Genomic DNA, 24,551 nt, shown 5'->3' with positions numbered 1-24,551 from the left:
ACTTTTATTTACAAAGCTTTTTCCCCAATAATCTGTCTGAATGGAAAATCTCATTTTTCCGATTAGGAAGATTTAACCCACTTCAGATCCATAAATCTTTATTATCCATATAATATTTTAGATTGTTGACCTTTGCGATTTTCACGTCAACCGTGCTCCCATTTTCCCTCAAAACTCTTGGATCTCAAAACTCATTTCGGACTTTGAGTTGCTGCTGGCCGAACCTGATCCGAATGCCACCAAGATATAATCGTTAAAATAAAAAGCTTTAAGAAAACCGTAGTAATTAAAACATTCTACTTGTTAAAAACATTTTACACCTCCTCTTAACTCAAGTAGTTGAGAATCTAATGGGTTTCAAGGTTCATTTCCTATATATTTTATATATATCATATAACTACGTTACTTATGTTTCCTAAGCAATGTGGGACTCCCACTACTAAATGCACAACCCATGTCATTTAGTTTTCTTATGTATTTAGTTCAATTTGTACTTAACTCTTTCACACATGAATCAATGAAAGTGGATTATGATAGTTACCAAGGCAATAGAAAAAATAAGAGTCAAAACAAATAAATTAGACAAACACAGGATGGGCAAGGCAAGGCTATCTAAAATAATGGCAAGGCTAGCTAATGAATATATTGAATTTTGCAATATTACCTCCTTATATGAAATAATAGGGTTTTCTTCAGTCTAACTACCCGTACGGTCCACTTACAAGAGTCATCACGACAAATCACGTAGAGATATTGTATAGTAGATGTTCTAACCTTGAACCTAAAATGATTTTTGATTGCAACCATGCTCAATTTCTTTTGCAATACAGTTTTGTTAGCATATGATAAGTGATATTCATTCACACTTATCTCTGTCTCTTAGATAAGAATCGAAACTTGTTCTTAGTGTTTTTGATGTTATTTTGTAGTTTTATTATGTTTTCAGGATAAAGAGAGTGAGAGAAGGCTGTGGTGCGAAAACGGGCTAAATCGGAGCTAAATCGAGGAAGTTATGGCCTTGTGAAGTCAAGTCAACAAAAGTCAACGACGGTCAACAAGAAGTCAACGTTTCAAGGGTGGCGCGCCGCGCCTGTTGTATGGCGCGCCGCGCCCTGGTGCTTAAATTTTACACCGAGAGCTCGAGCAGACGACGCGCAAGAGAAGCGCGGCGCGCCTTCAGAATTTCACGAGTGGCGCGGCGCGCCAGTTATTTTTTCAGTATTTTTGGAGCTCGTCTTTTAAATCATTTTTGGCCCTTGGATCTCATCCAAGGGTCCATATTTGCTCCGAAAACCTCTCTCAAACCCTCATATACACTTGTTCAAAGAGAAGAAAAAAAAAGTTTTAGAAGAGAACACTTTTTATTTTTGTTTTAAAAACTTGAGAGAGAAAGTGAGAGAGAGAAAGCTAGGGTTGAAACTCATTTTGTTCTTGAGCTTGGGAGTGAAGAAGAAGAAGGAGAAGTGACAACCTCCATCATCCTCATCATCTCCATTTGTTCATCCTTAACTCTATCTCTTTTATTTATTGTTCTTTATTTAATTACTCCACTTATTGCTTTGTTGAACATATTTTAAGCTTTCAAGTATCCTATTTGAGTTTTTGTTGACTACCTTTATCTTTTGAGCATTGAGTTTTGTGATTACTTTATTGTTTTATCTAAGTAGAATATTAAAGTAGTGTTTGAGTTTAATGAAAGTTTTATTTGGTTGTTGAGATTAGCATTCAATGTCTTGTTTCTTTATTGCTTTACTTCTTTTACTTATTTCAATTTTACTTTGTTTATTCTTAATCATGCGTAGCTAAGTAGATTTGGGGTGCGATGTAGTTGAGTAGTTGAGTTGGTTGGTCAAACATTTGGATTAGATTGGTGCTTCATGGTTGGGTTGAGAGTGAAATTCTATGGGTATGGGTGTGTGTAGCGCTAACTAGAGTAGCTACCTAGTTAGTGAATCGTAGACAAGTTTAGACACCGAGAGGTAATAAACGAGTGAGCTCTCCCCATCCCATCTTTAACCTTCCTAGAGCTATAGAAAGACTAGGGGGTAGTTGTAGTTGATTGAAATCCCGGGCTAAATGCGGTTTTGTATTTTAATAGATCCCAAACCGAGAGGTGTAAGTTCGACACATAGCTAGATTCCTAAAGACTCGAGAGAGATTAGTGAATGTTATAGGAGGGATTGAGACTAAGTTTTAACACTCTAAACCCGAGCTTAGAATCGTATCTTGACCGACCGACTCGATGAAATAACAAAATCGTACCCCTTCCTGTTAACTTGTGTTTAAATATTGTTCTCACTTTTGTTTACATTTCATCTTGTTCTCAAAACCATCAAAAACCCCCCATTTTCATTTCCATAACTCGAAAAAGAAAGCTAGTGAGTTTGCTTCGGAAATAGTCTAGAGTCCTTGTGGGATCGATATTCGTGCTTTTGCACTCTATTACTTGACGACATGTTCGCTTGCGTCGTGTAGAATTTTCTTTAGTTAAGAAAATTCCCATCAGCATACAATCCTCCTTTATATACCCTGATGGGAGAACGTATGTCCATCTGTCCAAGAGTGTGGAATCTGACGATGGAACTATTGTCACTCCTTGAGAAGGCGTACGAGTGCTCGGTTCACCGGAGGCTGGAGGGGTGCTCGGTTCGCCGACGGCTAGAGGAGACTCACTTTTACTTGTGTCAGATATGTTTCTGTCGTTGAGGATATGAGATGATTCACCGACAGGCAGATGAGACTCTTCAGAGATGTTGTCAGGGATATCTGAATCAAGTTTCATCACAGGCGGCAAGAAAGCTGCTCATGGAATTTCAGTTCCCGAAAAACCACTCAATGACTCAAGCTCCAAAACTATAGACATTATTTATGATCGTCGGCGGTATGAGGGCAGCATACGAAACACCGGTCTGGTAATAACCATCTTTGAGCCATTGACAGCTATGCTTGACGTACGTAAATATCTCATTTCATCACCGCTGCACAATAATAACAAGTAGAATTTTTCACACGCATGTCACTAGTTATAACTTGGCAGTATGGCGAATTAGTTACATTTACATAACTAAAAACAAAAACTAGGGGAATTAGTTATAGAAAAGTAACTAAACCTTCAAAGAAAACTTGGGTTAGTGACATACCTGTAACTAAAGTCAATAACATTCAATATGGGTTTTAAAAATACATGCACGTAAATCTGGGTTTTAACATTTTTCGTTATCAAGAATCTGAGACTTACCTTTATATAATGTAGATCTGGGACAGCTGACGAGAACTACTGTAATGGTGGTCGGGAAAAGCTGAGACAATGAGAATGATGGTTGGAAGTGACAAATTTTTTTGGGACAGTGGCAAAGAACAATGGCGTGAGAGAGATGAAGGTATGAAGAAGAAGAACGTGAACGTAAGAATGAAGTTGAAGACAGATGTTTAGAGATTTATGGTAGATGGTAAAAGTTGTAATATGGAGTTTATTATGAGGTTAAAATGGTAAATTTTATTTCTCTCTCATTTGATCCGGCTTCTCTCTACTCTGATTACTCCTAAATGTCATTTTTCAAAAAAGATAGTTATGTGTCCAAAGACTAATTTACTCCTACTCAAATCAATCTCTCTAATAGTTGAGTTTGACAAATATCACATGATAAACGAGTCCAAAACTTATATTAGTACATAGTCAGCCAATAAGGAAAATATCCTACAAAGTAAATCAGAACTAGTGAGCCAAGAACATGTAGACTCACAATCTTATGGTGATACGAGATACGAACATGGCACAAGTAAACGTTTGCAGAAATAAACAAACTAAACCAACACTTGGAATCCGCCTTGCTTGGGCATGAGCCCCTTCACCAACGACTCAACGAGACAGAGTTTTTTGCTAATTATGAAGGAACCTAACGGTGTCGTAGATTTATTATTTTATTTTTCATGTCCACAAGAAATAAATTCAAAGATGTACTCACAGTGAAGGGAGATTTAATCGAATTGCGCACAAACTCCCATCAATATTGAGATTAATGATATAGCCAAGCAATTTATATGGATAATAAAATAACCGCCAGAGAGCAATGAATAACTCGAGATTCGATAGCTCATATAGTACAGAAAAACACAGACAGAAGCAAGACGAACGATAGATAACTCAGCTGGTAAAATTGAGGGGATTATTGCAACAGTAACCAGCAATCTAATTCGTAAGCTATACCTTATATATTGGGGTTCGGGGAAAAAAAAAATAATGCAGGTTGCCATACTATATTATGAGGCAAAATCAATACTGTGAAACGCATCGGATAGAAGAATCTTGCGGTCCAAGAAATGGGTCTAGTTGAAGTCGGGCTTCTCGGGGTATGTGCACCCAGACCTCTGGATAATCACATTGGCCGCGTAGCAACCAGCTTTCACACAATCTTCAATCGGCTTCTCCAGAACCAGCTGCGCCAAAAACCCACCAACAAATGCATCCCCTGAAACAGCAACCAAGAATAGTATTATTATCTTAGTATAATTTCTTAATTTCAAGAATATTTTGCCTCGAAGGGTGACACATATAGAGTTTAAAGGCGAGTTCAAAGTTAAAACAATATACCTGCTCCGTTGGTATCAACAAGCTTCTCCTTGGGCAACAAGATAACAGGGAACAATTTCGCCTTCCCATCTTCGGCAACAACAACAGGGTCGGCACCTTGAGTGATGACAGTTATCCTCTTGTGTGTGCCCGAAGCCTTGGGCAACTGGGAGATCTTCACAGCAATCTCTTCCACGTTCTCGGTCTGAATATGACGAGCGTTGGTGAGCGAGGGAGGGGAGGCAAATTCATTCTACATTCACATATTTATGATAGCCAAACTTACCTCCCAACCATGAACCCTGGCAAAAGTTCTTGCTTCAGTCTCGTTACCAAATACGTAGTCCATGTACCTGCATTTAAAAAGGCAACAGAGTGTTAAATATTTTAGCCTATTTCTGGATACCAGGTAAGGATATTGATACTTACGGCAAAACCTTCTCTTGTGCATCCTTGAAGAATTCACAGATGAACGGAGCTGAGAGGTTCATGGTGAAAATCTGCAGAATAAGGCTAAACGAATGAGCTACCGGTTTAAAGTTTTAACAAACCAAAAGATCATATTTTTCTACTCTCATCACATCACCTTATTGTTGGCAGCTGCGTGTTTAGCAACAAGGTCAATGGACTCTGGAGATACGGTGAGGAAAAATCCGGCAATGTAGTAATACTTTGCCTTCTCAACTGTTCAAGAGGGGTACGCATGGAAAGTATTAAAATATGGACAACAGGAAAGTAAAGCAGTTAAGTGAGGTGTATAACCAACCTAGAGCCCAGTTTTCAGGTTGTTTCAGGTGATCAACTTTGTAGCAATTTGCAGCCGACAAGTTTGCTATAAGAGACCTAAACAGTTTGGTAGCAGATATCTAATATTAGCACTAGTGACAGACAGTATGATAAAATATTTATAAACAAAATAACTACGTGATGTGATATATAGTCGACAATGACAGCACTCAGGAAGGCCTATATTTATGAAAGAACAAAGGCTTTGACCTCAATGTCAACCGAGAAGATCAAACAGTGCTTGGGCTTAACACGTGTGAAGTGCTTCATCCAGGAGGTTTAGGAAAGACAGCAAGAACCGGGCACAAATTTTAATTAAAAATATGTGATAAATGGCAGAAGTTCAATACCAGGTACCATGTTACTTATGTCATATTCGCATGCTTATCTTGAAGTCAACTATTGAAGTTTTTAAGAAAATGAATCAATATATTATCAATTATGTGACTTGTCGTCACACTCAATTATCTGAAGAATTGCTTGTTTGCACAACATGCAAGTCAGTCACCAAGGATATAAAAGATACTTCTAAGAAGCCATACCGTCGTCCAACTAAATGGCGTCACCCAATGCACCAATATGGAATCATTATCGTAAAATCAATTAAATACCATTTTTTTCAAAACGAGCATAAATATAAACCAAAAGATCAGATAGTATGATAAAATATTTATAAACAAAATAAATATTTCATAAATATAAGAGACCTAAACAGTTTGGTAGCAGATATCTAATATTAGCACTAGTGACAGACAGTATGATAAAATATTTATAAACAAAATAACTACGTGATGTGATATATAGTCGACAATGACAGCACTCAGGAAGGCCTATATTTATGAAAGAACAAAGGCTTTGACCTCAATGTCAACCGAGAAGATCAAACAGTGCTTGGGCTTAACACGTGTGAAGTGCTTCATCCAGGAGGTTTAGGAAAGACAGCAAGAACCGGGCACAAATTTTAATTAAAAATATGTGATAAATGGCAGAAGTTCAATACCAGGTACCATGTTACTTATGTCATATTCGCATGCTTATCTTGAAGTCAACTATTGAAGTTTTTAAGAAAATGAATCAATATATTATCAATTATGTGACTTGTCGTCACACTCAATTATCTGAAGAATTGCTTGTTTGCACAACATGCAAGTCAGTCACCAAGGATATAAAAGATACTTCTAAGAAGCCATACCGTCGTCCAACTAAATGGCGTCACCCAATGCACCAATATGGAATCATTATCGTAAAATCAATTAAATACCATTTTTTTCAAAACGAGCATAAATATAAACCAAAAGATCAGATAGTATGATAAAATATTTATAAACAAAATAAATATTTCATAAATATAAGAGACCTAAACAGTTTGGTAGCAGATATCTAATATTAGCACTAGTGACAGACAGTATGATAAAATATTTATAAACAAAATAACTACGTGATGTGATATATAGTCGACAATGACAGCACTCAGGAAGGCCTATATTTATGAAAGAACAAAGGCTTTGACCTCAATGTCAACCGAGAAGATCAAACAGTGCTTGGGCTTAACACGTGTGAAGTGCTTCATCCAGGAGGTTTAGGAAAGACAGCAAGAACCGGGCACAAATTTTAATTAAAAATATGTGATAAATGGCAGAAGTTCAATACCAGGTACCATGTTACTTATGTCATATTCGCATGCTTATCTTGAAGTCAACTATTGAAGTTTTTAAGAAAATGAATCAATATATTATCAATTATGTGACTTGTCGTCACACTCAATTATCTGAAGAATTGCTTGTTTGCACAACATGCAAGTCAGTCACCAAGGATATAAAAGATACTTCTAAGAAGCCATACCGTCGTCCAACTAAATGGCGTCACCCAATGCACCAATATGGAATCATTATCGTAAAATCAATTAAATACCATTTTTTTCAAAACGAGCATAAATATAAACCAAAAGATCAGATAGTATGATAAAATATTTATAAACAAAATAAATATTTCATAAATATAAGAGACCTAAACAGTTTGGTAGCAGATATCTAATATTAGCACTAGTGACAGACAGTATGATAAAATATTTATAAACAAAATAACTACGTGATGTGATATATAGTCGACAATGACAGCACTCAGGAAGGCCTATATTTATGAAAGAACAAAGGCTTTGACCTCAATGTCAACCGAGAAGATCAAACAGTGCTTGGGCTTAACACGTGTGAAGTGCTTCATCCAGGAGGTTTAGGAAAGACAGCAAGAACCGGGCACAAATTTTAATTAAAAATATGTGATAAATGGCAGAAGTTCAATACCAGGTACCATGTTACTTATGTCATATTCGCATGCTTATCTTGAAGTCAACTATTGAAGTTTTTAAGAAAATGAATCAATATATTATCAATTATGTGACTTGTCGTCACACTCAATTATCTGAAGAATTGCTTGTTTGCACAACATGCAAGTCAGTCACCAAGGATATAAAAGATACTTCTAAGAAGCCATACCGTCGTCCAACTAAATGGCGTCACCCAATGCACCAATATGGAATCATTATCGTAAAATCAATTAAATACCATTTTTTTCAAAACGAGCATAAATATAAACCAAAAGATCAGATAAAATGGAACAGCTGGTAGAATTGAAAAAATTTATGCTGTCACATTTCTGATTCTAGAGAATTCATTGCAGCAAGACAACAATGACTGAGCTGAAAAGAACTCAACAGACATGTAGCATATCCCAAACATACATATGAGAATAAAATTACGCTGATGAAAAACAGAACTAACCTCTCACCCCCAACAACACAAACACCACATGTTCCAGTCGGTGCAGTTTCATCTTCATAATATTGAACCTGATTACAATTTAATTTATTACCATATTTAGCGTCCACGGTGAAGGAAGTAACAAGTGTATAAGAATTAAGATCTAAAGATGCTTACGTTAACACCAGCAAGCTTGGAGTTCTTTTTCATCTCCTCTCCATATTTATCCTTCCCAATGCTACCAATGTAACCAGTCGCACCTGGAATTTGGAGCAGCCACTGAAGAAATAGCAAATCACATGCAACAAAGTTTATAAGTTGCTCTTTAGAAATACCAAACAATCATGTATGAAGAGAAATTGACAAACCTGGGCAACTCTGATTGAGTTTTGAGTAGCGCCTGGAGTAATAACAATACCAGACAATTAGCATATCAAATGAGTAATAAAATTAGGAAAGTCGGTAACAACCTCAAAGATAGCATGGATTAACAGTCGGGGAAGATATAAATTATACATTACCTCCAGCAATGTACTCGACATTGAAATTGGCAACCATATCATCGTACCTGCAAGAAAATTAAAATCAGCGTAATGTAGTAATTTAACAAGACACAATTACTGATCAGTAATTTACTGGACGGTACATATCTAATACCGGAAATATATACACCCCAACAATTAACATACGAAAGAGAAAGGTAGTAAAGAGCATTAACAAACAATTAAATAAACAAGACATGACTTACATCGGCTGGTGCTTCTCCTCGGCAAGAATAGCATTGTTCAACTTGACGTCATATCTGTCAAAGAGAAACCGGTCAATGTAATTCTAGAAATGAAAATTTGATACGCAATAAAACAAAATACAAGAAACTAGTAACCAAATGGAGTTGACATGTTTTTTCAACTAAAGGGAGCACTCAGATCTATGTTATCAATTATCTGAATAGATCGAGAGCAGAACAGATCTGATTGACCAAAAAAAAGTATGGATGAAATTTTCATTTAGATCTATTCTAATATATCAAACACGATGTAGACGTGTTACACTTGAGACACCACGCCCATAACTAGCAACGAGATCGGATCTAAGAATACGAAATCATAGCAAAACGAAAGATTAAGACTCGGTTGTTCTAGAATAGCTAGATAGAGCTACTGATTGCTCAAGCTAACAGAGAAAACCTGAACATTTACCGAAGCGAAATCCGCAGTCTAAGAAGAAGATTCGAGATTGAAGAGCTTACTTGGTTAGAAACTGTTCGTCGACGACGGCGGAGATGTCGAGGAGTGGGTTTCCCATTCCGAGGAGGATTCCGTCGGTCGCCATTGGAGTCTGAGAGTTTAGAGAGAGAAAGAAGAAGAGAAAGATCCGAGTTTGGTGAGAGATTAAGAGCAACACAACAAAAGAGGGAAAGAGATAGCAAGATGTATTTATAGTAAAGTTGTCCGAAATGAGTGCAGTGTTTCGATTTATGCGACGCTTATTAATTTATCGGTTTTTATTTTGGTGGGTAAACTAGTGTGACGTCACTTCGCTCACCAACCGCAAAAGAAATGAGAAACCCTATATAGCAATTTTAGCAGCACTTTTGGGGGTTGTTGAGAGACTTTTGAGTCTGGGCCTCTTGGGCCTTCAGGCCCGTAGTCCACTATGTTATGGGATTGGAGTTCGTAAAGCCTTATGCTTGCATTCTATTTCTATGTAGGGAATTAGATGCATGTAACTAATTTGAAGAAGAAAATATAGTTTCTTTCAGCAACAACTAAAAATGCTCTCTAGCCACTAGAACAGCCTTTCCTAACTCTCAAACTGAGACTGAAGTACTAAACACAGCTACGGCTACTGAAAGAAAACATGATACATGTCGTGGAGATCGACTCTCTCGCGAGTTGATAGAAATGCTCAACATGGATTACGAAGATTGGGGTCATACAACCTTCACAGTCATATAAAAAAATAGTGGGGAAAGTCTCGTTGCAACGAGTGGGCTATATGAAACTGTTGAATACTATTTTTAGCCGGCTTTGATGGGGAATCACGGGCTGATCGTGTTGGGGTAGCAATCAAGTCCCACATCGAAAGAGTAGACAAGAATTACGTTGGATATAAGAGTCACACCAACTCCATTAGTATGAGGCCTTTTAGGAAGGTGCCCAAAGACAAAACCGTGCGGGCTTGAACCCAAAACGGACAATATCATACTAATGTGGAGTTATGGTGGGTTGGCAGCCCAACACGGTGGAGAACGGGGGCCCTACAGATCGAGACCAAAATTTGTATAAACATGAAGAGTTTATGTTCGTCAACTCGGAATTTTCCAACCAAAAACAACACATGCACAATTATCATTAGAAAGAGTCCGCAATACGTCAATGGTGGTGTCCTCTTGTTGCAATCATATCCCAAGTGTGAGCAGAGGAAGGGTTCTACTTTTCAAGGACTCTCAATATGGGTGAGGGTTATGGCATCCCGTTAATAGTTATGATGAAGAAAAATATGGGCATGTTTATTGGAATTTGCGGAAGAGTGATACACTATAAATGAAACAAAAATTACTTTCAAAGTGGCACGGGACCTCTCAAAACGTCTTTTCCCAATGTAATTTAAATTGGTGATCAGAAAGCCGATCCGAGTAGCCTTTGGATGAATAGGTATATATAACTGATGGAATGTGTACCGTTGGATGAAGACTACGACCCTTTGCATATTTATTATATGTAACATTTGATGATAAGGATATATGTGTTATTAGAGCATCTCCAAAGTGGCAACTTTAGTTGCATAGAAATGACATGGATGACATTCAATATTGCTTATCCATTGGAGTCAACATAAAAAAAAAAAAAAAAAAAAAAAAAAAAAAAAAAAAAGAAGTAAGTTGGGCACAATTGCTCTTTTTTGCACCGATGCCAAATGAAGACTTTATTATTATTTTATTTTTTAATACAAAATATAATAAACAAAGACTCAACTCTTCCCAATCGAAGACTTCATTTGTCTTATTCCATTTTCAACTTTATTTACTATGGTGTGAGTTAAACACTATACTAGTTAGTGTACTTCCAATATATTCAAAACTACTTTATTTATCTCCAATAATGTTCCATAGTCCCCTTTTTAAAAAAAAAAAACAATGGGTCACGAATTGCTTCACCCTGGGCATGAAGTGTTGGGTCACGTTTGCTTCAGCCTAGGTATGGGTATATGCAAACAATGGACTTTTAATTGCTGGTACTTGAGCTTGTACAATTTAGGAGAGAAAAGCCATTTAACAAATTTTTTTTTTTTAGCAACGGTAAAGAATTAATAGTTGCGATTTTTAATGCTACAAATACAATGTGCTAAGAATAGGTTTAACGATAACAAATTGAAATGCTCTAATGCTTCCCTATTTATACTTATCTATTTGAATTGCTTTTTTACAATACTCAAACAAGAGAAAAAAAATTACTATACACTTTCTGAGAGAAAAAAGGGAGAGATCAAGAGAGATTATTTTTATAAAAAAAATAAATTCTTATTATCATATTTTCAGGTTTGCAAGCAAGCAAAAGAGAACAAGAGCAATGTCGACTATTCATGTTTCCGTTGCTTCCGCAGAGAGAAGTTTTTTAAAGTTGAAGTTGATAAAATCATATTTGAGGTCATCCATGTGCCAAGAAAAACTTAATTGAGTTGCTATTTTATTAGTTGAAAAAGAGTTGTTAGACAAACTTAAATATAAAAATTTATTTCTGAATTTGCATATCAAAAAGCAAGAAAAATAGATTTTGTGTAATTTTCTTTCTTTATCTATTTTTTCATATGACTTTTTCTTATTACATTAAATTGAATTGTATAGTAATTTCATATTTAATGTTTTGCTTAATGATAATTTTTTGGAAGCTCTAGTAAAATAGCCACATTGAAACGTTGAAATTTCAATGTAGCCAACATTTCATATGTTTTAGTAAAATAGCCATTTGCTGAGGTGGCAAAATTTATAACATGTGAAAAATCCAATTTTGTCCCTACCTAAAAAAGGTCATTTTAATTTATTATTTTTCAAAAAATTAAAAAAAGAAACGAAATCCCAAAAATTATAACTGCTTCCTCATTATCATAATTGAATTTATGCAAAAAAAAAATATTGAAAAACGAATGTTGATTAAAGATTATTAATTACAAAAAAAAACATGTAGTCAAGATGAACACAGCTAGATGTTAATAATAGTTAACTATTATTTACGAATGTTTACAGAAATTTACTGTAATTAACTATTTAAGATTCTTAAGCAAAACTGAAAAACATGGAACACAATCTTACAAATAAATTCAAAATAAAAACATGAACCCATACAAAACCAGCATCGATTAGTTAATAAATCTGCACTTCTTTGATCAATGCATGGTGCTTTCACGCTTCCGCTGACCGACAAAGACTTCCGCCGCCCTCGGAGCCGATTCCGAGTCCGAGAGAGAGAGAGAGAGGTGTTGTTCGCCTCCATAGCAGCCTTTGTTCCGCTACCAAGACTCGACCTTTGCCTCTCGATCCAAGCAGTCACTTTCGGCGAGACATGTCAACGGAGGGACAACAAGGATGAGGATTCATTGGTCTCCTTCCTCGCCGAAATCGCAACAACATTCCATGGTGGTTAGATGGCTAGTGATGAAATGAAGATGAGTTTCAATCCTATTTGTGAAAGAGTTTTGAATTAATGAATAGATTTGGAATTTTATTATGTTGCCTCATCTTGATCTATATTGTTTCCTATGTCATTCTTTTAATACGTTGAAGAACAAATACCCAGAGGAACAATGAGAGAGAAACTCAACAAAAAAGGAGAGATAGAGGAGGGAGAACGTAAGATCCTAGTAAATAGGGATTTTTGAAAAATAAAACTGTAATTTTTATTTTAAAAATAAAATCTAATAAACTAATTATTAAGGGTAATAAGGGCAACAGATTAGCTATTTGTTTAACATTTTTAAAACGTAGACTATATCAAAATTCATAGTTTGAAGCAGCTTACTTGTTTAGAAAATTCTAATTTTTTAATATATTATATTTTAATTAATTAATTAAAATGATTATAAAGGCCAACAAAAAAAATTCACCCAAGACCCCAATTTCCTTGAGTCGGCTCCGTCAGAGTGATCATGATTACATATAATAACACATATATCCTTGTCATCACACCTACCGTGTTGCAAATCTATATATATATATATTTCTACTCGATCATTAGGATACGAACATCCATGCATTACCATTTTGAACATCGATTTGAAACTTGAAAGAATGATGGAAATGGTGAAAGATTATTAATATTCTAAAGTTTCGGTCACCTACTTTCTTCGAGACATTATTAATGTGTGAACATCTTTGGCTGTTTGGTGGGTATAGCAACCTCATGATCACGTCTTTTTAATTAATTCTTAAAAATAATATAACCCTTTTGATAAAAAGTTAGTTCGTGCAAACCAAACATAATTAGATTGTCTCATGTTCTTTATTAACTTCATTCGATCAATTTATATGTCACATCTCACTTGTCGTTATTCAAAAAAAAAATGATCACTTGATTGAAACATTTTTTTTTTATTGAAAGCATGCAATAAATAAAAATAAATCAAACAAACAAATTCTGAAGAAAAAGAGTCGGGATAAAAAAAAAATCCTAGTTTCTTTAAATAACACAATTTCTTAAGGAGAAATAAGCCATCTACATTATTATTATTTTTGGCTGTTTTGGAATTTCCAATTACTTTTTCCAAATTTTCATTTTCTCAATAAAATAAAGATTATCAATTTTTATTTAAGAATTATTGAACTCAATTTGAAAATTACTCACTGACGGTGACCATTTAATTTTATATATATTGAAAAATTCACAGAATAATGAGAGCATCCTTAATTAAAACTTTGCCACTATTATCAACAAGATATTTCATAGTCTTGTACATAAAAGTACATGTGTATTGAATTTGTTTGAACAAAGTCCAATAAGATTGAAGCTTTTCTAAAATAGAAAATAAATATTATATATTAAATATGATCCGATTTGATAAATATTTAATATAATAATAATTATAATACATTCTCTGCTCTCTTTGATTTCAAAGCTCTCTCTAGCTTTAAGAGCTGTTCACAAATGAAATTAAAAGACGAGTAAAACTCCTAAAAATTAAATAGAAACAAGATACGAAGATGCGAATAAATAATAAAATTGCTCCTTTATCCTCAAAACAAAAATACTATAGTTATTTTGGTGGACCATTCTGGCCATCTTAAAAAATAAAATTAATGAAAATCAATATCGTAAAAATATTGCACGCGTCAGACTTTAAATGCTCACAGCTTCCTAAACTTATAGCGGGATCTTTTCTTTTTTTGATTTTTTGTTTGTTTGTCGATTTTTTATTTATTTATTGAAAGGTCAGATGAACGTCTCATAAAAATACAAAAGTTAGGTAATTAGTCAATTAAAATGTTTTGGATTGTTATATAGTCAATATTTCGTAAATTTTAAATAAATAGTCATAAACATGACGTGACATTCATGGTTTGCCCTTTCATTGAAATAAAATGGTGTGATATTTACGTCAATTTACGCGTATAAATACGTAAACGTGACTAATTTACTTAAGATTTGCGAAACGTTGATTATATAATAATGTGAAACTGTAAATATGACTATATACTAATAAAACCTAAAAAATAAGCCATATCTACCTAAACATATCAACAACACAAACAATACGGAGGAACATACTCCTTTCTGATAACAAAATAATAAAAACTTATATAGCTTTTTTTTCAGCCCCCACCGGATTCAACGTTCCAGGAAAGAAATTAATATATATATATATAAAAAAAAACTAAAATCAGGGACTTCCTCGCCTTGATTAAACCCACAGCACATTGGCACAATCGGTCTGCACGACGAGATTCTAAGACTTGAGTCAACTTGATGCCAGCCACGTCATCTTCCTCAAGTAAACGGATTCTTAATTATTATTTTTTACTATAATGAACAAAACAAAACAAGTATGAATCCGATATAATTGTACAAAGCTAGTAAATAGGGAATTATAGTATGCTAAACACACATATCACGTGAAACCCAATAGTCTAAGCAGGCAGATAAATTTGAACTGCGCATACGAGTTGCATGAGACAGTATATTTTTTTTTTAAAAAGAATGAACAATAATATAGTTGTACTTATACATTACAAACAACATGATAAAGTTTACATTTTTGAAAAAGTAGCAGGTACAAATATATTATATATGTTCAGATGAGGATTTCAAGTCTGTTTCGCCAGAAAGTCCAGTAATAAAGAAAGAGAAAAAAGACAGATCGGAAAATTAGTTGATGGGAATCGGAGCACCGTTCCAGTTGGCGAGGCATTGTAGAATGGGATCGATGAGCTTCCCTTGGCAGAGAGCGGTGAAGACCTTGTCGCAGTCTTCCCCGGGAGACCTGACCTTCTCTCCGGTGAGAAACTCGGCGCCGAGAGTGTCTCTGACGAAGCCGTAGATCGGGTAGGATCGGCACTCTCTGATCCGGTTGGGGATCGGAGCGGTCCCGGCCTCGACCTCGGCCCGCGCCGCCTCCACCTCCTTCGGCACCAGCGCCCTCACCTCCTCCTCGAACACCGCGATCTTGGCGAACACGGCGGCGCCGGCGCCGGAGTCACCGCCGGCGGCGAGCGCGTGGTCCACCAGCACCTGCCGGAGCCGCTGCATGAGAGGGTAAGCCGCGCTGGCGGGGTCGTCCGCGTAGGCGAAAACGGCCTCCCTCTCCACCACCATGAGAAGCTCCTTCTCGCAGAACCTCGCCACGTGGAGCTCCCCCGTGGGCCCCGTCGTGAGGGCCCGCTTGGCGGCGGTCTTCACCGCCGATCTCACCGCCGCCTTGACGTTCTCCTCCAAGTGCCTGAGGTCGATGGCCTGGCACAGCGCCACCATGAAAGTGGAGGCCATGAGCTTGAGGACCTCCACGGCCTCGGCGGTCTTCCTGGCCGAGATGAGCCCCAGGGAGTTGACGTCCTGGTTGTGCTGCTCCGCGCTCTGCACGTGCGTCGTCACGGGGTTCCCCAGAAACTGGAGCTCCGAGCAGTACGACGCCATGGCGATCTCCGCCCCTTTGAACCCGTAGTCCAGGCTCGGGTCCCGTCCCCCCGAGAGGTTCGAGGGCAGGCCGTTGTTGTAGAAGTCGTTCACGAGCTCCGAGAACTGCGCGAACATCAGCTTCCCGATCGCGGCTAAGGCCAGGCGAGTGTTGTCCATCGACACCCCGATGGGCGTACCCTGAAAAAAAAAATTAAGGTAGGAATTTTGTACCGTTAAAACTACAAAAAATTAACCAAATAAGCCACCGAAAATCTAAAATTTATTAGATAGTCAACATTTTATAATTTTTTTGTAAATAACCAACTCGACTTATTTACGGCACTAAAAAAGACAAAAATACCTAAAAACATTCTTGCCTATTTTGGTTTTTTTTTTTTTTTTGTCTTTTTTAGCATCATAAAGAAGTTGAGGTGGCTATTTACATAAAATTAATAAAATGTTGGATATTATACAAACCGCTATAAGTCAAATGACTATATAGTTAAAAGACCCTTAAATCTAACCGATCGATTAATTCATGTTTTGACCGGTTTTAAACGGTCAATGGTTCAAAAAAGTTAATATTGAAAAATCTCACGGATTAAGCCACTTAAAACATTGAAATATGTAAATCAGATAACATTTTACGTGATTATCCATAACATTTTCATATGTTAGTTTTGATAAATAGTTAATTTATAAACGAAAGGTTGACTAGTTCTTGAAAATCAAGTTTGAAATATTTGTAAAAGTTTAACCGGGTTAATATTTTTGCCCACTTAATTTTACCTGGAAGTTTCCGCCGTGGAGGGCCTTGCTCCGTGCCACGTCGATGAGCGGGTTGTCGTTCACGGAGTTGATCTCGCGCTCGATCATCCGGGTGGCAAAGCGGATGACCTCGACCTGCGGGCCCAGCCACTGCGGGGAGGTTCTGAGCGCGTACCGGTCCTGCTTCGGCTTCTGGAGCGGGTCGAGCTCGTGGACCCTCTGCGCGTGCCTCACGATGGAGCTTCCCTCCAAAATGTGCTCCATGATCGCCGCCGCCTCGATCTGCCCCGGGTGGTGCTTCAGCTTGTGAGTCAAATGGTCCGTGAACTCCGGCTTCCCCAGCATAGCCTCGGCGAAAACCGCCGATAAAATCTCCGAGAGGACCGCCAAGACGTTGGCGTCGAAGAGGACGAGCGAGGCCATCCCCGACCCGACCGCGGTCCCGTTCACGAGCGCGAGCCCTTCCTTGGGCTGGAGCTCGAAGAAGCCCGACTCGATGCGGGCCGCGCGGAAGGCCTCGGCCGCGGAGAGCTTCTCCCCCGCGGGCCCCACGGCCGCGGAGTTGGGCCGGCCCGTGATGAGGCCCGCGATGTAGGAGAGCGGGACGAGGTCGCCGGAGGCGGTGATGGTGCCGCGGAGAGGGAGGCAGGGAGTGACGTGGCGGTTCAGCAGACTCGTGATGGCCTCGAGGATCTCGAACCGGATTCCGGAGTAGCCTTGGAGGAGGGTGTTGATCCTCACCAGCATCGCCGCCCTCGTCGCCGACTCCGGCAATGTCTGCCCGTGCTCTGTCCCGCTCCCGAATATTCCGGCGTTCAAAAACCTGTTTCCAATCATCCACGTGTTACCACGTTATTATTATGACTATTAATATTATTGTAAATGGGTTGCCATGACTATGGGTATACATACTAATGAGCTGAAGGAAAAAAAAAAGGTGACAAAAAATATTGCAATTTGTAAACATGTACCAGCTGAGTCATACGTGGGTTCATATATTATTATGGAATCTAGATTCTCTGTCTTTTTTTTTGGTGTTTGGCGTCCTTCCAATTGAAATAAATCGATCTAACTATTTTAATTAATTTTTAAATAGATATAAATTAATGATTAAATAAAATGATGACATAAGAACACAAAAAAGAGACAAAAGATTCGAGTTCATTACTACGCGACGCCGATGCACTGATTAATTAATTTTTTTGGGAGAGGGGACGAGATCAGTGACACCAATGATATGTGAGGAATTTATTATACTTGTTTTTCTTAAGCATATTTGTGATAGTACTGCTTGTCTGAAAAGAAAATTAGAAACAAAGAATCAACCAACGGCATCTGGTTTTTATTTTATTTTTAAATGATAGTATTTTATGAAAACTTACATAGATTCATCACTCATATCGAGTTTAAGAAATGTAGTTGAAATACTTATTGATTCCTTTTAATGAAAACAGGAATTACGACATTGATTGAACAAGCCCTGTGTGACTAGTATATGGCAACCTACTTTATTTTATTCTAAAACATTGATGCACACTGTTGACCTAACAATACCATATATTTTAGTTTTTATCAGGACCAGATAAGAGTAAATAAGTTTATCATATTTTATCATTCTAGAAAGATAAAATAAAATTTTAAAGTTATCACCAAACTTTGACGAAGGCAAGACGTGTATAATGGTCCCTAATATAATCCCATTTATAAATAGTTTTATCCTTTTTTTAATCGGAATTATTGCATCCTAATTACACTATATAACGTGCAGATCTGATAATGACGAACAAATGATGCACCTAATTTCAATTTCATGTAGGTCGCTCATCGTGCACAAGGATTATGATCACTATCCCATAACAAAATATTTTATTTAAAAAAAAGTACATTCTGAATTTTATCGTTATAATTTTTATCCAGCGTATCATGTTGTGGATCATTAATATATATATATATATATATATATATATATATATATATGCTTGAAGTGGATCATAAATATCACCCCTCACATGTAAGTCAAAAACAATATCTTTGGCCTCAAGCAATTAATGAGATCGCAAAAAAAGAATCTCCTATTTCCAGACAATATTCATTTATTTTCAAGACTGACAAATAATGTATATATGTTCCCCGTCTCAACCGAAACGAAGAGACAAAAAAAAAAAAAATAAATAAATAAATAACAAGCAGCCATTGCAGATCTTCCCTTTGCCACTAATAAACCACCCCCAAATAGTGGAAACGGCATTTAATTAAGTCCCAATCGTTTAAAGATAAACACAAAGGGAACTACGTATCGTAAGTATTATCATAATACGGTTTCGTAAATATTGTAACCCCCCACGTAAAAAGCTTGTGGAAAGAGAGAGAGAGAGACACTTCATTTCATAACTAAATAGTAACATAACAATAATAATAATAATAATAAAGGGTTACCTGATGAGCTCTTTCTGAAGAGCGCCGCCTTGCTTGGTTCTCCGGTGAGAGGTGGCGCCGAATCCGGTGGTGACGCCGTAGCTGTCGGTGCCTTTGTTCATGCTCTCCATAACCCAATCGCTGCTGGCCTTGACCCCAGCCCTGGCCGACTCGGCGAGCTCCACCGCCGGCGCCGATCCCCGCCGCGCCACCGCCGCCACCTGCGCGATCGTCAGCGTCTCTCCGCCGAGCCGGACCGAGCCTCTCCCGTACTCCGCCACCATCGCCCTCACCTCGTCCACGTGGCTTCCCTTCATCGCCTCCGCCGCCGAACCCCAATTCAGCGGGTCCGATAGTCCCACGCAAAACCCGTCCCCGTTGCTCTCCATATATAAATATATATGTCAATGTGTGTTTGTGTGTGTGATTGTTTGGTCTTTTGGTGCTTTGTGGAGAGCCAAGGAAATGCTTTCAGCTTCTAACAAAGAGGAAATTATGAAAGAGAGCTGAAAATGTTTCCTGAGTTCGTTCACCCATAATTGGTTTGTTTTTATAGAGGCCAGTCCTTCAGACTCAGTGTTTGGGGTAGGTGGGCAGATGTGTTAGTTGAGCCCCAATCGTAGCCGTTGGATCAGGCCTCCTAGGATTGTGACACGTGTACTTTTGTGTGTTTTTTTTCCTTTTTTGTTTTGTTGGTTTGGGTATGTATGTTAACTTATACTACGACTTACCAATTTGACAGAGATAGAGAGAGAGAGAGAGAGAGAGAGAGAGGGATAGAGCAGAGGGGTTGGTGGAGAAGAACTTAAGGGCACGAAAGCACTACGTCACTTTTATAAAACCATCCTACCAAACATATATTAAATAGTTGATAGAGATAAGAGTTGGAAAGGATTAAGAAGAACATAAAGCGCAAACATCGAAGAGAGATAGATAGATGGAATTAGTTCGTTTTTTTTTTTTTGGATATGTACTTACTCAACCATTAATAGTGTATTTATTATCGCCTTTTTTTTTTTGGGGAAGACGGTCTCGAGGACTTTTAATACAAATGGGAAATCTGCCAGCACAGCACAAGGTCTATGATAGAAACAATCTTTCCACACCACAGCCCTATCTAAACGTAAAAGGAAATTTAGTTGGTTTATATACCTTATAGCGTTACAGCCAAAGGGAGGAATGAAGTTTCAAAACAGTAGAAATATTAACATCAAAATATGGACTGCAAAGTCATCACATATTCACACTATAAGAATTCATTTAACTCCTCCCCAACCCCACAAGTGCACTTTCTACGAGAACATGTTAGTATGAACTTAATAAGTATGAATTTCGGTTTGGTGAAGTAGGTTTCTATTGAATTTTGATCTTGGACAATGTTTGTTGACTTCATGACCTATGGTTGATAAACAAAAATATTATAATAAGACGAAGAATACAGAATTTTGAGCACAACTAAGTTGATTACTAAGAACAGGGCCGGCCCAAACTCACCGGGGGCCCTAGGCGAATCAATATTTTGGGGTCCTAAAATACTAATAAAAATTTAAATTTTTAGGGTAAAAAATGTAATTTTTTTAAAAAATGGGCCAAAAGTGTAAATTTTTAGGGTAAAAAATGTAAATTTTCTTAAAAATAGGCAAAAAGTGTAAATTTTTGGGACCCATCCACATATGGGGCCCTAGGCCTGGGCCTAGCTCGCCTTAGCCCAGGGCCGGCCTTGACTAAGAATATTTAGGGAGAATTATCCTTGTCTATCTAGTAAGAAGATCAAATAATGATATTTTGGGTAAAGTATAATAGGAAAGATAATCGTGAGTTTCTAGATTACATGTGTGAGCATTCACTTCCATAATTGCTTCGTTTGCCTTTTTATATTTAGTGAACTTTGGAAGTCATGAGGTCATCATTCCGATAAATTGAGAATTTTTCATAACTGTCCTACACGGTGTGAATGAGTTGTTTCTAGATCTTGAAACTGTTGATTGTTTCTTTGACCACCAAGAAATCAGCGAGCCTCCGATGATCATGCATGTTGTAGCCGTCACTGTTGTAGGTCAAGGATATTCTGGGCATTTCAAGCTTGTCCGTTTCCCTAGATGTTTCTCTATAAATATGTTGTAGCCGTCACTTTTGTACGTGTGGAAAAACAAAGAGTGAAAAATTGTACAGAGATAGATAGAGAGAGAGAGAGAGAGAGAGAGAGAGAGAGAACGTGTAAAACACCATTCCCATATTCGTTTATAGTGATATTTGCCCCGTTTATAATGATATTTGCAGCGGTAAAGTAGACGTAGATCTCACGTTGAGATTGAACCGTTATAAATCTTATGTATTGTCCTTTACGGTTATTTATTTTGCTTTCTGATTCGTGAGAAGGATTCGGTTTCAAATCCCAACATCAAGGTCGATACGATGTGGGTCGTCCATATTGAGTAGTGTAATTCTGCTACAAACTCATATTGACAAACATTACATAAATCCAAACACTGAGAATATGAGATCAAATTGTAATTGAATTGCTGATGCCCTTCGACTGTAAAATATGACTACCGTAGCTGCAGACAATGACCGAACTCATAGAAAGCTTGTTTTTAATAATGAAATAAATAATTTTTAAAAAAATGAAATTAATTAAAGAGTAAAAAAGCAACAAAGAGTAGGGAGTTATAGTTTTGAACAATTCTTAAATAAACCAGAAATTAATAGGAGAAAAAAAAACACTTTTAAATGATCAGGAGCACATAAAAAACAAATAAAAGCAATAAAAAAGTGTCGGGAGTTGTGGTTTTGATGAATTCTAAATAAACCAGAAATTAATAGGACAAAATGGAAAAAAAAAAAAAAAAAAACACGGCTCTAAGTTTTGGCTTCCACATTAGTCACTGCGTTGATCCTCGCCGACTTATTCGATTTAGCATGGGAGAAAAACTGTCTCCTGCAAACAGGCATTAAAGGCAATAACATGTACGCTCTGAAAGAAGGAAGAGCAAAATTGAAGGAAACAGAGGCATACCCGCCCACCCGGATGATAAAAAAAGGGTATTTTAGCAAAATAATCAATTTAAACATTGAGAATTACTAAATAGTTAAGATTTGATAAATATTAGATAAATAGTCAATTTTATATATTTACAAACGTAAATATTAAGTAAGTAACCACTGCCATATTAAACTACGTCATCATTTATGGTTATTTACCTAATATTTATCAAACTTTGGCTATTTAACAATAACAAACGTTTAAATTGGTTATTTTTTAGTTTTTTGTAAAAAAAAAAGCCCGACCACGGGTCTTGAGGTCATCGACGAGTTAATAAGCGACTCGGGAGGAGGTCTGTCCCAACCTTTCAGCCTGCATATCATCCTATGTGATTCCACGAGAGCAATGCGTCAATCCAACTTGATGGATGGTTTTTCAGATCTCAAATGAGTTTTTTAAACATAAGCGGTTAACCAGTAAAATCGGAGCAATTATCTAAATTTTTTTACAAATCTTTATTTTTTAAAACTAAAAAAAAATAGAATGAACTTTAAGCACTATGGAGTATATTAGGATATTAAAAATTTGTACCAAATAATTATTTGAAATTAATTAATTAAAAAATAGCTAAAATTTTAAATTTTTAATAAATTGGTCAAAATCAGGTTGTCAAATATACATTTTTTTTTTGTGAAATTGTGATTAATTTTTTTTTTTTTGAAGATTTATATAAATAATTAATTACTTTCGAATAGTAAAAACAAACTATTGAAATTTGATACTTACATATTTTTATTAATTATAGATCAATTTTAGCTATTTAATAAAAGACGGAATAGGTATCTAGCCCAAACAGCCCCATATTTTATAATTATAGCCCAACTATTAACATATATAGGAAAGTAGTCAATTTGTTATTTTAACATTCCAATATTCCAGTAATACCCTTAAGAGTTGTTATTATTAATTGTAAATTATATTAACGATAACAAGAAAAATAGTAAATCTCATTACTCGTAACAAAAACAACAGTAAATCTTATTAACTGTAACAAGAACAACAATAAATCTTATTAACTTTCATCTCCGCCATCTCCGACATCGGAATCTGAGTTTTCATCAAAGTTTCAAATGGTGAAATTTCAACCCTACCTTCAAACGGTCGGATCTGTACAGCCGCATGACTCGCTGATGTTCGAGATCCTTTCCGGAGGAGGAACGGTTAATCGAATTAACCTTCACAGTTAATCCGATCGAATTAACCTTCACAGTTAATCCGATTAACTATCACAGTTAATATGCAGAACTAAACTTGTGACCTTCGAACGGCTGGATCAGCACAACCGTGAAACTCGCTTCGAAATCGTTTTCGGAAGAAGTTCATCACAATTAATTGTTGTCAATGGTGCCCACAAGAAAAGTTGTAGTCTTTATTTTGTACATTTGATGTAATAAAGTCCCACGAAGACTCTTGCTTGTAATTGCTTATTCATTAATAAAAAGTTGAAACGTTCATTCATTTTTCCTTGTCTGTTTGAAGTTTTATGATAAAACATTAGTCTTTAGTCCATAAACAAACATAACAACTTACGAAGAGACAAATGTAGATTTGCATGAACAAACTCTTCATAGTTTGCTAAAAACGACATATTCGCAATCTAAGGGTCCAAGGACTATTGACTTCAATACCATTGTTAGGAGAATCTATGATGTCTGGTTATGGGGCATTGAGAGTCGGAGACTCTATAGTTCTTCTAGGTATCTTTCGAAGGTACTGAATTGACCAGTGCACTTCTAGAGACAAGATAAGAACAAACCATTTAACCTCTTATGTCTCGAAGTCACTACGTATGAATTGCAACGTGCTTACCTTAATCCTGAAATGAGACGTGCCATTTTACAGCTTATGTATTCTCATTTAAGAAAGTCAGAGTTCGGACTCACTATGTGATTCTGAACAGGGCCTATTAGTGAAGTACTAAGTTGTGAGAATGTCATGAGTAACTTTGTGAAGTTCTCATAGATATGGAATTCATGTACAAGATTGTTCCTTGGAATGTGTATAAATGAACTGACTAGTGTCCAAATTGAGTCTTGACTCTTTTGGATGAAACAATGTGACTTGTTAGCTCCTCGTCAATACATTGTTTCTAACTTATTCACAAGCGA

At 36.7% G+C, this 24,551-nt stretch overlaps 2 protein-coding genes across 2 annotated transcripts; both read right to left on the bottom strand.

The window, feature by feature from the left end:
* Positions 1–4,023: 4,023 nt before the first annotated feature.
* LOC149379503 (adenosine kinase 2) lies at positions 4,024–9,597 on the bottom strand. The gene is made up of 12 exons (XM_089602594.1): positions 9,362–9,597; positions 8,861–8,914; positions 8,634–8,680; positions 8,481–8,512; positions 8,290–8,391; positions 8,134–8,201; positions 5,337–5,413; positions 5,157–5,254; positions 5,000–5,070; positions 4,857–4,923; positions 4,592–4,775; positions 4,024–4,469 (listed from the first exon to the last, which is right to left on the bottom strand). Exons 1-12 carry the CDS (start codon positions 9,442–9,444, stop codon positions 4,327–4,329), a joined length of 1,026 nt encoding a protein of 341 aa, XP_089458720.1. The 5' UTR covers positions 9,445–9,597; the 3' UTR covers positions 4,024–4,326.
* A 5,491-nt stretch (positions 9,598–15,088) lies between these two features.
* Positions 15,089–19,951, bottom strand: LOC149379502 (phenylalanine ammonia-lyase 1-like). Its single transcript, XM_089602859.1, has 3 exons — positions 19,422–19,951; positions 17,007–17,808; positions 15,089–16,415 (listed from the first exon to the last, which is right to left on the bottom strand). The coding sequence occupies exons 1-3, from the start codon at positions 19,787–19,789 to the stop codon at positions 15,471–15,473; spliced, it is 2,115 nt and encodes a 704-aa protein (XP_089458985.1). The 5' UTR covers positions 19,790–19,951; the 3' UTR covers positions 15,089–15,470.
* Positions 19,952–24,551: the final 4,600 nt, after the last annotated feature.

This window comes from Urtica dioica, chromosome 12, assembly GCF_054948205.1.
Source record: "Urtica dioica subsp. dioica isolate 48M chromosome 12, U.dioica_male_clone48M_v1_H2, whole genome shotgun sequence".
Taxonomy (NCBI): Eukaryota; Viridiplantae; Streptophyta; class Magnoliopsida; order Rosales; family Urticaceae; genus Urtica; species Urtica dioica.
The sequence above is the reverse complement of the archived record's forward strand: the minus strand, read 5'-3'. Positions and strand labels throughout refer to the sequence as shown.

Bases quoted from the DNA above. Each gene is read 5' to 3' on its own strand.
- LOC149379503 (XM_089602594.1), bottom strand. From the start codon at position 9,444: ATGGCGACCGACGGAATCCTCCTCGGAATGGGAAACCCACTCCTCGAC. The intron at 8,681-8,860 runs GTAAGTCATGTC...ATTTTCTTGCAG, and splicing joins GAGGAGAAGCACCAGCCGAT to GTACGATGATATGGTTGCCA. The intron at 8,202-8,289 runs GTAAGCATCTTT...AATTGTAATCAG, and splicing joins CCAAGCTTGCTGGTGTTAAC to GTTCAATATTATGAAGATGA.
- LOC149379502 (XM_089602859.1), bottom strand. From the start codon at position 19,789: ATGGAGAGCAACGGGGACGGGTTTTGCGTGGGACTATCGGACCCGCTG. The intron at 17,809-19,421 runs GTAACCCTTTAT...GATTGGAAACAG, and splicing joins CTTCAGAAAGAGCTCATCAG to GTTTTTGAACGCCGGAATAT. The intron at 16,416-17,006 runs GTAAAATTAAGT...TTTTTTTTTCAG, and splicing joins TCCACGGCGGAAACTTCCAG to GGTACGCCCATCGGGGTGTC.